At 37.2% G+C, this 12,589-nt stretch overlaps 1 protein-coding gene across 1 annotated transcript; it reads right to left on the bottom strand.

The window, feature by feature from the left end:
• Positions 1-400: 400 nt before the first annotated feature.
• LOC132168836 (cysteine-tryptophan domain-containing zinc finger protein 7) lies at positions 401-11,530 on the bottom strand. The gene is made up of 14 exons (XM_059579892.2): positions 10,999-11,530; positions 10,132-10,204; positions 9,893-10,023; positions 9,368-9,766; positions 7,912-9,269; positions 7,347-7,786; positions 5,374-7,253; positions 5,135-5,295; positions 3,985-4,145; positions 3,033-3,193; positions 1,902-2,683; positions 1,637-1,802; positions 1,420-1,552; positions 401-661 (listed from the first exon to the last, which is right to left on the bottom strand). Exons 1-11 carry the CDS (start codon positions 11,161-11,163, stop codon positions 2,489-2,491), a joined length of 5,124 nt encoding a protein of 1,707 aa, XP_059435875.1. The 5' UTR covers positions 11,164-11,530; the 3' UTR covers positions 401-661; positions 1,420-1,552; positions 1,637-1,802; positions 1,902-2,488.
• Between the last annotated feature and the right edge of the window lie 1,059 nt (positions 11,531-12,589).

Genomic DNA, 12,589 nt, shown 5'->3' with positions numbered 1-12,589 from the left:
GAAGGTAAAATTCAGGAGTAGCGAATTTTTGTGTACCACCTTAAGGGCAAATATCTTGTGATTTACCTATATAATTACCCTTTCGGAGAAGAAAATTAATAGGAATGCCCATTTTTAACATCATTGGTGATGCCTGATAATCAAGTGAGTGTTTCAGTCACAAAATCCATGCACTTTCTAGTTTTTACCAACTTGACCCATTAAAAATGTTTTATGTTATTTGTCTTGTTTTACTGGGTTAATATGACAATATGCTTGCTTGTCAATCTATAATTTGGATCATAAAATTGTTCAAAATCCTTATTGGAATTATAGTAAGTTCGGTTCTTTCTCAGTATTTACAGCCGTTAATCATGACAATTATCGAGGAAAATTCATCACATGAGATGAAAAAAAAAAATTGAAGAATGAGAAGATGTAAGATTTTATTAATAAGGATTGGACAAATGTTGCTACTATTATACACGTGTAAAGAGTATGCAAGTCTGGAGATGGGTCAAAATCTCGTCATCAATGAGTTAATCACCATTTACAAATCAACCAAAAATAAAAGAGACAAAGTAGGCTGAAGTGAATAAAGAAAGTCAAATTTTCCCCTGCTGCAGTCAATAATCCACTAGCCAACCGTACTTCCATGGCCACTGCGTTTTAATTACTTAACCTGCATCCACATGCAATTATGTTAGTATTAATAAGACTTTTAACTCTAAATTACATAAACACATAATCCCCAATATAAGCATAATTCGGAAAATAATATCTAATAACTCTTTTTTAACTATAAGTTGCGTACTACATAGAACAAATTCGTTATTCCTGTTTATTTTTGCTTTTCTTTTCCTTCTTCTCGGCATATAACTATAATTTTATATTACTTATGTTATTAATTTGATGGAGAATTAGACAGCCGTCTTGAATTACAAGTAGCCCAAAGCTTGGTATTAAAATAAAACATTTAAAACTTGGGTTTTAAAATTGAATTGATGCAGAGCACAAGAAGCAATAGCTATAATTTTCTGAATATTTATGTATCAGAGTTACAAGTAAATACCAACATAAAAAAAAAAGTGGTAGAGGGGCATTTTGAACACGCTCTTGGGGTCTCCTATTCAAACCATCAACCTATAACTCTTTATAACTTGCTAACACGTGTTAGCATGTGGTTAGAGCCACGCTAGTTATTAAAAAAAATTAAGACCCTCTAACCACATGTTGACACGTGTTTTTAAAAAAATATTGGTCTAGCATTTTTCTATATATTAATACTAAAAAAAGAAAACTAAAAATGCAATTTAAACCCGTAATAAGTAACTCTCTTGACACTAATCAATTGGGAGGAAATAAGTATTTCATAGACATATGAATTGAAGTTTCATGTCTTCATCAAGTTTAATTAGGGGGTGAAAAGAGTAACTTCACCTGTTACTGTTAGATCCAAATGTACTAGCTGATGGCATGGTATTACACTGCCTCCAGCCCTTTTGAAAAAAGAAACTTGAGCGGTTCTGATATGAATGCGAATCAATGATTTGCATATTTACAAATATAGACACTGCCAATTAAGAAAATAAAATGAGTTAGAAATGAATGAAGAATAGCAGTAAAAGCAAATCTTTCACAACAGAGCACCACAAACCTCTAAAGGAAAACACTTGATGAATGCAGTTCTGAAAGCTGCATGGTTGTTATTACTGTAATTACTTTCTTGTATATAATTTTGGCTGACTTATTCCTGCTTGTATCTATCAACAACAAAGAGAACATTGTTCCCACCTACAATAATATAAACTATAGAAGACCACCTGCAAATATGCATAAAACACAAAGTCAGAACAAAAACAGAGAATTAGAAACAACAGGTTGATGGAAAAGAAAAGATTGATGTAAAAGAAGTTGCCTACATGAGACTGCCATTTCTTTTATGCTCTATACTCTGAAGTGTCAGTGCTGGTAAACCAATATCACAAAATTCGAGCACATTGGGGCAGCTCCCCATGCTTCAAGTTGTCTCCAACCAAAGTAAACATCAAATTGAGAGGACAGAAAAACTACAACTTCCTTAGATGAAAAATGAGGCCAATTGAAGTTTCGGTATCAAAATTCAAACACCCCAACTATTATATCTTCAACCACAATCCTGAAGGATCATATATCCACTTACATTAAAAAATTGCAGAATCACTTTGGCAGAACCTTAACTGATTCACACTTCCTCAATTTGCCCCTTGTCCAATTCAGAAAGCAGATACGGCCCTTAAATGGTTCATTTCAAGATGCCATTACTCATCTTGCATCACAAAAATGTATATAGTGCACTAACTTTGCAAGTTGGTGATGACTAGTCTCTCGAGAACTATCATGCAGTGTGGCAGAGAGATCCAGGTCAGCCTCTTTTTCTTTGTTCCTTAAAGGCTTAATACACAGGATACACCAACCAAAATTAATTTCTTCTCATGGTTGAATTGTCTCCATAACCACTTTTGATTCTTTAACGGCTAATGGCCTCCATTGCAAGCCGTACCAAACGTAGACATCCCTCAACATCTTGGAAGTTAAAATCAAGAGCCCTTTTAATGGAAGAGATACTCTCCCCACATTTGGTCTCACCTAAGCTTACATTAGCAGCTGCAAAAGCAATTCGTGATTTCCTTGAGGCTTCCATTGCAAAATTTACATCCTGTGCCTGCATATCATCAAGTTTGATTATGCTCATATACAAATAGAGTATAATATGGAAAAGAAGCTCAGTAAGACATTATAGCTGTTGTATCATAGGTAAGATTACATTATAAACTTGATGTGGTTTGGATGGAAGTTGTGCTGCCCATACATAAAAACCATTCCAAGACACATATAGCGAGATATTAAGCAGGATGCTTTTCATCAAGGGTATTGAGGAAAGATGCATCATTTGCATATAATATTCTTCTCCTACTAACAATGTACATTTGAAGCCTAGTTGGTTTATAATATTATTATTCTTAATATTCTGCAACAATTTAAGTTTATAAACAGGATTAATATATGCTTACAAAGCTGAGCAACCGCACAAAGTTGGGACGGCTTTGGGCAGCAATGACATGGTTTCCAGCAACTTGGGGAGAGCTAACACCCTTTGATAAGGTAACCTTGTCCACTGTGGTGGGGTTGTTTAAGTTGTCAAGATCAGAGGCAGATGAAGAAGGAGACTCACCTGAATAATGCAACAAAAGAATGACATCACATAACAACAAGAATGGTAGTAAACACCCCTTTTAGTGTTAATTCAGTGGCATATAATAAACTCTGAAAGGCAATTTCTAAAGGAAAAGAACGAAAAAAAAAAAAAAAAAATCATTTAATATGACAAAAAAAGGGCACCCTCGTGGGCCTCGTCACAAGCTCTTCTTTTAAACATGGATTTTAGGCAAGCATACTAATGCATGTACCACTCCACCAATTAGAGAGGCCAAACAAAATTGTTTGTAAAAAACAGTCAGAACAGAATAACCAACATGTGTGCCTCTATATAATTTGATTTTTCACTGAAACTTTTTGGGGGAAACTACATTTAGCCTCCTCTAATAACCACCCTATTTGAAATGTCCCCTCAATGCTTCAATTTTGCAATTACCCCCTTCTTTGCAATGTCCTATTTCCGCGACCCAAAATGAAAAATGGTAATTTTTTTGCTTTTATTTTTTTCAGAATTTTTTTATTTTTTGCTTATATATATATATATATATATATATATATATATATATATATATATTTTCTGATTTTTTGCCATTTTTTGCCATAGGTTCATCATACAACTATATCAAATTATTAGATGTGTGCATTCACTTGTGTGTGACATTTACTTAGAACTGTGGGAAACTGGGGATTTTAAGCTAAGAAGAGCTTATTGTAGCTTTAATGCATAACAAGTAACTATGAAATAATTTCCCAGGAAAAAAAATTTGTTCCCACAGAAAAACAACAATTTTACTAGATTATAATTACCAGGAGGAACCATTTGTAGAGCAGTTTGCAACTCGTGGCGATCTCTACTTGCACTAGTATGTGAGAAATAAACTACCCTCATATAAGCCACCTCCATGCATTTGTAGGCCAGAGCAGCAGCAGCCATGTGTTTGGATTTCTCATATTCATGGGCACAAAACCTATTCCATACAGCAGATGATCAAAATGACAGGCACGATAGCTCCAAATGCTTATTCAAATTTACAAAGATCAACAAATCCAGAACAATTTCAATATTAAGATAACCAAGTTCCAGATAGCTGCAGTATTATCCAGACAATTAAAAATTTATATGCTATATCTCTAACAATTGGGAGAAAATAGAATGAGAAAGAGTTACAATCACTACAGATTTACATTAGTCAACTTAACCAAATGAAAAGATGGTTAAGAAAGCTTCACTAAGAATGAAGAAGACCACAAAGATGAATCCCAAAGGTTCAAGCGAATGAGTCTCAAGCCTCTCTCCCCCTCCCCCTATCTCTTGTCCTCTCATTCCAGAACCCAACACTGGCTCCTATAATCTCCAAAATTAACCTTTAACTAAAAAATGAACTCTTTGATCTCAGACCCAAAAGCCCTCCGCATACAAGTCACAACAAATGAGAGATGGTATCCATAGGTTACAAGCCAAGATATTGCCTACAACTTCACATCATACCCCTGTATTGGGTAAGGTCTGAAGTCTGTATGGACCCACAAACAGCAGAGTGGGTGCACACATGCAACGGGTGTGGTTTAAAATATCATGACTCATAAGCCTCAATCCATTTTAGGAATTAAAAAAGTTAAGAATTAATAAAGAGATGGCCATGATACAGAACCACTAAGGACTGCAGTTTTGACAAATTTTAAGTGATGTTACAATGTATGACATTATGTGGCACATTCAGCCTCTTTAACCCAAGTCAAACCAGTTCTTTTAATTTACTATTTAGTAATGAGCAAAACATTTACATATTCATGGTGCCAGGAATTCTACGTCCTGCTGTGAACATTGCTTATTACTTAAACAATGACTAAAAAAAAGAGTGAGAAAAAAAAAAAAAAAACAAAACAAAACAAAACAAAGGGAATCAAGAACAGAACAGGTAAACCCCAAAATTCCATGCTTTATATTTTGACTTACTCGCATAGTTTTGCAGTGCTACTATACACTTGCTTCGATTGAATCATCTCACTATGTTTGGAACTCTCAGAGTGCCCAGACTCCAACAGATAGGCTCCATAAAGAAACTTGAGGGCCGCCTCAAAGTAAAGTTCCGTACTCTCAAGATTTGACCCAGAGTTCTGCAAAAAATAAAAGTGGCAAAGAATTAGGGCAGAACAAACAGCACCATCAGTAAATCAAGCAGAGACTGTGAAAACCTTAAGACGATCAGCCAGGTGTTTTAGATCTTTAGCTTCTTTCAGAGCATTGTTAGCAGCCTGGCTGGAGGAATCTCTTCTAGCAGGACTAGGGGCATCAAGTTCCCTGGCCTTCGGCCCATTCGGTGTGGGATGTCTTGAACTACTGTGCCGAGTTCCATTCTGCTGATCAGCCTTTCTTATTTGTTTTCGCGGCTTAAATGCATCATCACCTTCAGAGGCATCAACTGCTGAACTATCTACTCCATTTCCATTTTGGGACCCAGTAACAGGTCTGGGACAACGGTTCAGTGTTTCAATTTGAGGTCCTCCAGACGGTGGTAGCGGTAGTGACTTCCCTCTCGCAGAAATTAGCCCAACTTGATCAGTTTTGTCAGAAGGGAACCTTTTTGAAGATCTTTCACCATCACAGTCTTGCAGCAGATTTTGCTTTGTTGTAGAAGATGCATCTGGTCGGCAGGTAGAATCTACTTTGATGTGTGAACCATCATGCTCTCCAAGCTTTAACTGGCTCTCTCTTTTGCTACTCTCAGTTGACAGTTTTCCTGCAAGATCTTTCTTACTGACATATTTGTTCTCAGCTTCATCTGACTTGATTCCAGACTTCTCCTGCAACTGGTTTTTACCATCCCTCGGTTTTACTTCATGGGAAGGAGAGTGGTCTTGAAGGTCACAGAGAGAATCAGAAATCTTAACCTTCCCCATATCAAAGTCAGTTTTAAAACTCCGGTTTTTGTCCTTCATCCGTGAAGAGGACCCCTTCCCAGACTTCCTTGGACGAGACTCATTAGTACGAGGATGGCTGTCAGTCTGTCTTTCATCATCATGGCATTGACTTGAAGACTGTGGTTTACTAGGATATGGAGTATCCTGGCCTAAATTATATACCCCACCATTTGTAAGATGGCCATTTGCAATATTAGAAGAAGGCACAATCTGAGCTCTAGCTTTACCATCTGATACATGAGTAAAGTCCCTGTCTTGAAAGTCAAACTCAGAGGACCCAAGGGACCTGTGATAAGCCACATTGAATGTTTGGTCCTTCCTTGCTGTCCCAGATCGATCACTCCCATCATCATCTTCAGCATCTGAGCATCTTCTTGGACTACCTACGGCAAAGAGACCAGTATCCGGAAGGTCATCTTTCCCCTTGAGGTCCCTACTTGCTGATGTAAGCTTTTCTGGATTAGAAGTTCTCATAGGTGATGAAGAAACTGATTCAACTGGTGAGCCTTTCACTTCCTGGAAGCTGGCCTTTGTTTTATGGGAACCAGAAACCTTAGAAGAGCTTGAAGTGGCTGCCATGGAAGGCTGTAGAGATCCCAAATCCCTTCTCAAAGAATCCATACCATCCAAGCTTCGCTGAGACAGATTGCTCTCTACATCTTTCCCAAGTTGATGGTTCTTTGCATGACTACCTTTTTTGTCTGTTCTGCCACTGTCTCTACTTGCCTTAGATTCTTTCCCCTCAGACTTGGATACCCTTAACTTCTTTTCCTTCCTGTAGTCATCGGGGTTGAACTCCTCCTTCACTTTCCTCTTGTTAGAGTTTTCTCTAGTATCAGAGGTTCCCAATTCCAAGGAAACTGGAACTCGGTGTTTTTCCTTCTTAACGGAAGCATGTAGGCCGCCCGTTAAATCATCCCTTGAGTCCTTAAACGAAGAGCGTTCATTGCATCTAGGCTGATCCTTCTCAAATAATGCAGTAGAAAAACCACTATTTGCGCTAGCAGCAATCTTCCCAGTGGGTCCGCCGTGGTCCGACACCCCATCTTCATCAGTAAAATGCATAACTTCAGTCTTGATTTTCTTGGAAGTTCTAGAACGATCTTGATCACTATTATCCTTTCTGCTTTTCATCTTTAAATTCTTTGTATCACCTGTATGCATGGTTTATCAAGAAGTTAATTACATAAAATAGAAAATAATGGAGTTTCACAAACACATAAATTTTTCGGCTTCATATACAATACCTCCATCAGAATAGTTGTCACGTACTTTTTGCTTCTCTTTATGTTTTTTCACAGGTAGGTCACTTGACTTGCTTTGCTGCTGAAAATCAGGTTCTCCCATCAGAGGAGATTGGCTCACATCATTTAGGGTCCTACCTTTCACTGAAGCCGGCAAGTTTTTCTTCATTGAATTTGACAATTGAGGGGGACCATCTTTATATGTTGCATCTGATGGTTCTTTTAATCCATCTTTCTTTTTTCCACCACAAGACATAGCATTTAAACCAATATTTTGGTGGTTTTGGTCAGGGTGCCGAACATTAGCCAAGGTTACTCCAGTTATAACCCCACCAAGATTACCATGCATGTTAGTTTGACTTTCAGGAGCAGGAACTTGGTACATTGCAATTAGAGCTTTTGTTGTTTCCTCCTCGGTGAAACTACACCGATTCATTCCTCGCCTACACACATTTATGGATAGGTCAAGAGAGAGAGAGAGAGAGAGGGGAGGGAGGAATACTTAAATGCTACTGGAAATAAAACTTACAGCCAGTCACCCACAAAAAAAAAACAAAAAAAAACTTACAGCCAGTCAAGCATGCTACATAGCCACTTCTCGGGTAGGTCTTTAGGGCTTGTACCAAAAGGAAGAAGCCGCCATTTATGACATCTGTCACACTGGACCCAAGTATCGAGGTCTATCACTGAAGGAGGCCCTGTTGCTGGAACTGCATCAGAAATGAGCCCATTCCCATAGCATGGACCTCCATTTGAAACCACTTTAGGATGAGCCTCTGATGTCAACAGCTTATCAAATTTCTTAATGCTTGATTTTTCACATGAAGCATTGTTAATGGAAGCTATGTTTTTCTCAACCACCTCAAACTCCTTATCTTCAGAAGGCACTTCCAATTCCATTTGGTTCTCTTCTTCTTCCAATTTCCCAAAGAAATCTTCATATTTTTCTCCAGCTCTTCCAAGATCCTTTTGTAATTTCAAGTCTTCCACTTCACTTTTAGAGGTATAATTGTCTACATGAGTGCTCTTTTTTGTTTTGGGAACTGATGAAGAACCAACCCTCAAGCTTACTTTTGGTACCTCTGCAACTTGGGTGCCATTACTTTGACTCCCCTTCGATTTTTTCTTACTCCCAGAAAGAGAATGTTCCTTCTCAGGAGGCAATCTCATATTGTCTTTTTCATGGACATTAGCTTTCTGATTAGCCTTCTCCTTTAAAGGATCTGTAAGTTCAGTGTTTAGAGCTTTCCTTCCCTTATAAACATTTGAATCAGACTTTACTGAGTCATAACTTTTCTCTCTGTTGGGATGGGCAGCTTTTTTCGGATATACTGAAATGTCATCGAGAGAACTTGCTTTCTTCTCTTCAAAAAACTTTCCAGCTGAACCAGCCTTCGACTTCTCAAACCAGTCATCCTCTTGAGAGAATGTTGGCCCCAATTGTTCCTCTTTAGGTAGCTCAGAGAACTCTTCGTCCTCTAGCAAACCCATATTGGCTTCCCTTGATGCATAAGAGGCCCGGTCTTTACCTTTTTCCATGTCACCATCAGCAGAATTTGAATTAGAAAGAAGCGGTAGCTTCATAGTCTTAGAAATAAGCTCCTCACAAGCCAATATATCAATGTCTGGTTCCTTCCTCGATATAAACCCATTGCCCTTCCAAGCACCGTTACTATTGCAACTCTTCAATTCTGCTGAAAGATCATTTCGCTTTAGAGACTTTGTTTTCTTCTCTCCTAACACTTTCTCATCAGCCTTTCTAGAATCAGACCCATTTGGTAGTATGTTCAAACTTTCCAAGCCACCCCTGCTCATAGGCATGGATCTATAATCTTTCATCAGCTTTTCCTTTTCACCCAAGTCAATAAGATCATGGGAAAGAGGTGATATGAGTAGATCCCCGTACACCGGAAAGGATGTCATAATCTGCTCAAACACAAATACAAACAAACAGATTCTAATTTATCTTGTGCACATATGGATAAGAAAATATGGGATAAGAAAATTACAAGAAGATGCTTCACCTGAAGAATACTGGAGGGAGATTCAAATGGGATACCTTGGGGTTCCCGGGACATCCCTTCACTTTCGGAAGGGCTGTCATTCAATGATGACGATGGTGAAACATCAAGACCAAGACCACTATAAATTGCATTTTTTCGTGTTGATAAGTTATCAGAACCCACTTTGATTCGAACCTTCAGTGTTTTATGGTCTGATAAATTAGTAAGTTTCTTGTTATTAGATTCATATCTAGTACTAACTTCCTCAGCACGAGTAAACAATGTTCCAACATCTTGTTTGACAGACTCCTTTGTGGATGGTTCCTTCAATATAGGCAATGATGTGGAACTTGTAGAAGTTGCTCCAAGTCTCACTGATTGAGGTGCACTTGAAGAAACTGAAGAGTTGTGATGGCCACCCTGTGCGGTAACATAAAATGCTCAACTAGAAATTCTTAGATGAAAAATTATTTGATCATAAATTTCTCATTTAAATATAATTAATATATTATAAAGAAATGATGTATCATATGCTTAAAAATAAACCTCCATTAAAGAATTGTTTGGAGATCTAGTTGTGTTGTAGTTCTGCACTTTTGGAGGACTCCTTGGATGAGATGAAATAGGAGATCGTTGATAGGTAGGTAAAAACGAGCCATACCCTCCAAATTTTGCCCCTGTCACAATCAAATCATTCTCAAACCATCGATTTAAGAGGACCTCCAAATAATGTGGCTCTCAAGCTTTTGGGGGAAAAAAAGTTGTTCTCCTTTTTCTTGACTTACCCAAATTCTCTGCAGAAACCCCACCTTCAAAATCTTTTTGAAAGTGTCCCAAAACATTTTGAAGTTTCTCATCCTTAAGAAGATAAGAAAGATACGTGTCATATAGAGCACCAAAAAATAAAATAAAGATGCATGAACTAGAACAAAAGGACATTTAAACTGGGCATAACACATTTGTAAGAGGTTAGATAGATTGTAAAGCTAGCACTTAAGAAATTGCACTTCACCATCCTACAATACATTAGCCAATTCTCTCGACCTCAACTCCATATTCAGAGAGTTCCAATCATGAATTTGAAGTTTCCATAGTTTAAATCTCAGGATGCCTAAATATTGATTCTACATTTCCCTCTAAACTCCTTGGTGAAAGTGATGAAACACAGATTTAATGACTAACAACATTGTTAAAGTACTCAAAAGGAACATTACATTCCTGACTACTGAAAAATTTTGTCGGATATCCGTAAGTATCAACTCATGAGCTAAATGTCGTCCTACCATGACTAATTACTTTTCCGGAAGAAGATCAAGTCTCTACATTAACTGAACTACTTAAAACAGCATTGCCATCAAATCAAAACAGGGATACTTCTCTTACTAATTGATCAAGATGAATTCACAAAAGCCATATTTGCAATTCAATAAACAAAGCCATGTTTAAGTTCTCATAACAAGGTCTTGCACTGTAATTTTCTTTTCTTTCCCCTTTTTTTTAGTTATGGATTCAAGCTTGGATCTAACTCAAATAAAGTCAAAACATAACAACTATTTCTAGCACCTCTAGAACAAAATTCACATTAAAAAACAAAACATATATATGATACTTGTTTGAAGCACAAGAACATGTTTAAAAAAAAAGGCCCTTACAATGTAAGACAGAGCAACATCTGGGTCGATGCTGGCGTCGTCATCGTCGTTGTCGTTCCGGTAAGAACAAGCTTCGCCTTCTTCAAGCTCAGTCTCGTCCATGTCTCTCCCACCACCGCCAAATCCTAACCCTAGCCCCTTCCTTGCATCCCCAACAGAAATCATCCAGAAAAGAAAAAAGAAAAAAACTTTCTAATCAAACCCTCAAACCCATAGCTCCCTCTTCACATCCCCGCCTCCAAATCCAAAACTCCCTCCGACCCATTTCACAGAAACAAAAACCCACCAAGAATTCTCTCTGAAACAATCAAAACCAGCCCCGATCGCGAATCACACCCCTCCAGGATTCAACAAAGTTGAATGATTCAACTCTTAAATATCAAACTATTCAACTTAAACCCAATGAAAATCGCTTCGATTTTGTTTTCGTTCTCTGAAAGCTTACAGCTTCGGAATCGTTTTGGTGCGATTTCTTCAGCTGGAATCGAATTAGCACATTCTTCTCTCTCTGGTTTTGGTTTTTGGTGTATACAGCAGCCGCGTTTAATTTTATTTTATTATTTTCTTTTCTTTTATTTTTCCTTCAAGGAAAATATTTTTCGCTTATTTTAACAAAGACCACATAGTAATGGACAGAAAGGACAAGAAAACAAAATTCATTTGCTGGAACATATTATGTGTGATTACTATTTTGGCCCCTATGTTTTACGTTTTTTCCTACAGTGGCCCTGCAGGAGAGCGTGAGAATTTCCCCATATCAGCCGCCTTCTACTGCGCGTGACATGCACACATCATTCCATTTATTTTCAAAATTTATATATTTGGCTTCACTCCAATGAAAATTTGTAAAAAAAAAAAAAAAAAACTTAGCATTAATTAGTAATCAATGCTGGTATAAAAGCAAAGATTATATCTTAGATTTTGAGGAAAGGTAAGAATGGATTTCCTGGCGAGTTGGTTGGAGTTCCATTAGATGGGGAATGGGAGTCTTCATACCAAGCATGAATCAACTTTTAGGGTTGATCATGTTTAACCTAATTTAAGCTCAATAATTGGGAGATTTTATGACAAAATAAATACAAATTCATATAGGGCTTGAGAATCCTTATGAGTGAATTTGTTACACGGAGCATGCAATTAATATGTAACAGAAGTTTCATTTAATTCTATCACAAATTATCATCATTTGATCCTAATCAAGATTCTCAAACTTCACTTATTTGTAGTTGCCATATGCATGTATATACTTGGAACATTTTTTATATATTTAATAATGTACATGTTGTCACATAGTGAATGTCACGCTATCAACCCCTAATCCCAAATTAGGATGACTGGGTCTGGGAGTGCGACTTAACCATTTGATCATAGTGGAAAAAAAAAAAACAATAGATTTATAAAATTAATTTTAAATTATCAATGGTACTATAGGATTGAGGGCCGTTATACAGAACAACAAAAGTGGCAGATCCAACCACCGAAACTAAGGCCTAACAGGCCAATGCATCATGGTGATCATAAAAAATGTACATATAGAAAAATATTAGGTTTCCCTTTGTAGGTTCTTCTACACTTTACTAAGCAGTTATTT

Source organism: Corylus avellana, chromosome 1, assembly GCF_965113065.1.
Source record: "Corylus avellana chromosome 1, dhCorAvel1.hap1.2, whole genome shotgun sequence".
In the NCBI taxonomy this organism is placed as follows: domain Eukaryota; kingdom Viridiplantae; phylum Streptophyta; class Magnoliopsida; order Fagales; family Betulaceae; genus Corylus; species Corylus avellana.
This window is presented reverse-complemented; position numbering and strand designations above follow the sequence as displayed.

Bases quoted from the DNA above. Each gene is read 5' to 3' on its own strand.
- LOC132168836 (XM_059579892.2), bottom strand. From the start codon at position 11,163: ATGATTTCTGTTGGGGATGCAAGGAAGGGGCTAGGGTTAGGATTTGGC. The intron at 9,270-9,367 runs GTGAAGCATCTT...GTGTTTGAGCAG, and splicing joins CTCCCTCCAGTATTCTTCAG to ATTATGACATCCTTTCCGGT. The intron at 5,296-5,373 runs GTTTTCACAGTC...TATTTTTTGCAG, and splicing joins ACCTGGCTGATCGTCTTAAG to AACTCTGGGTCAAATCTTGA.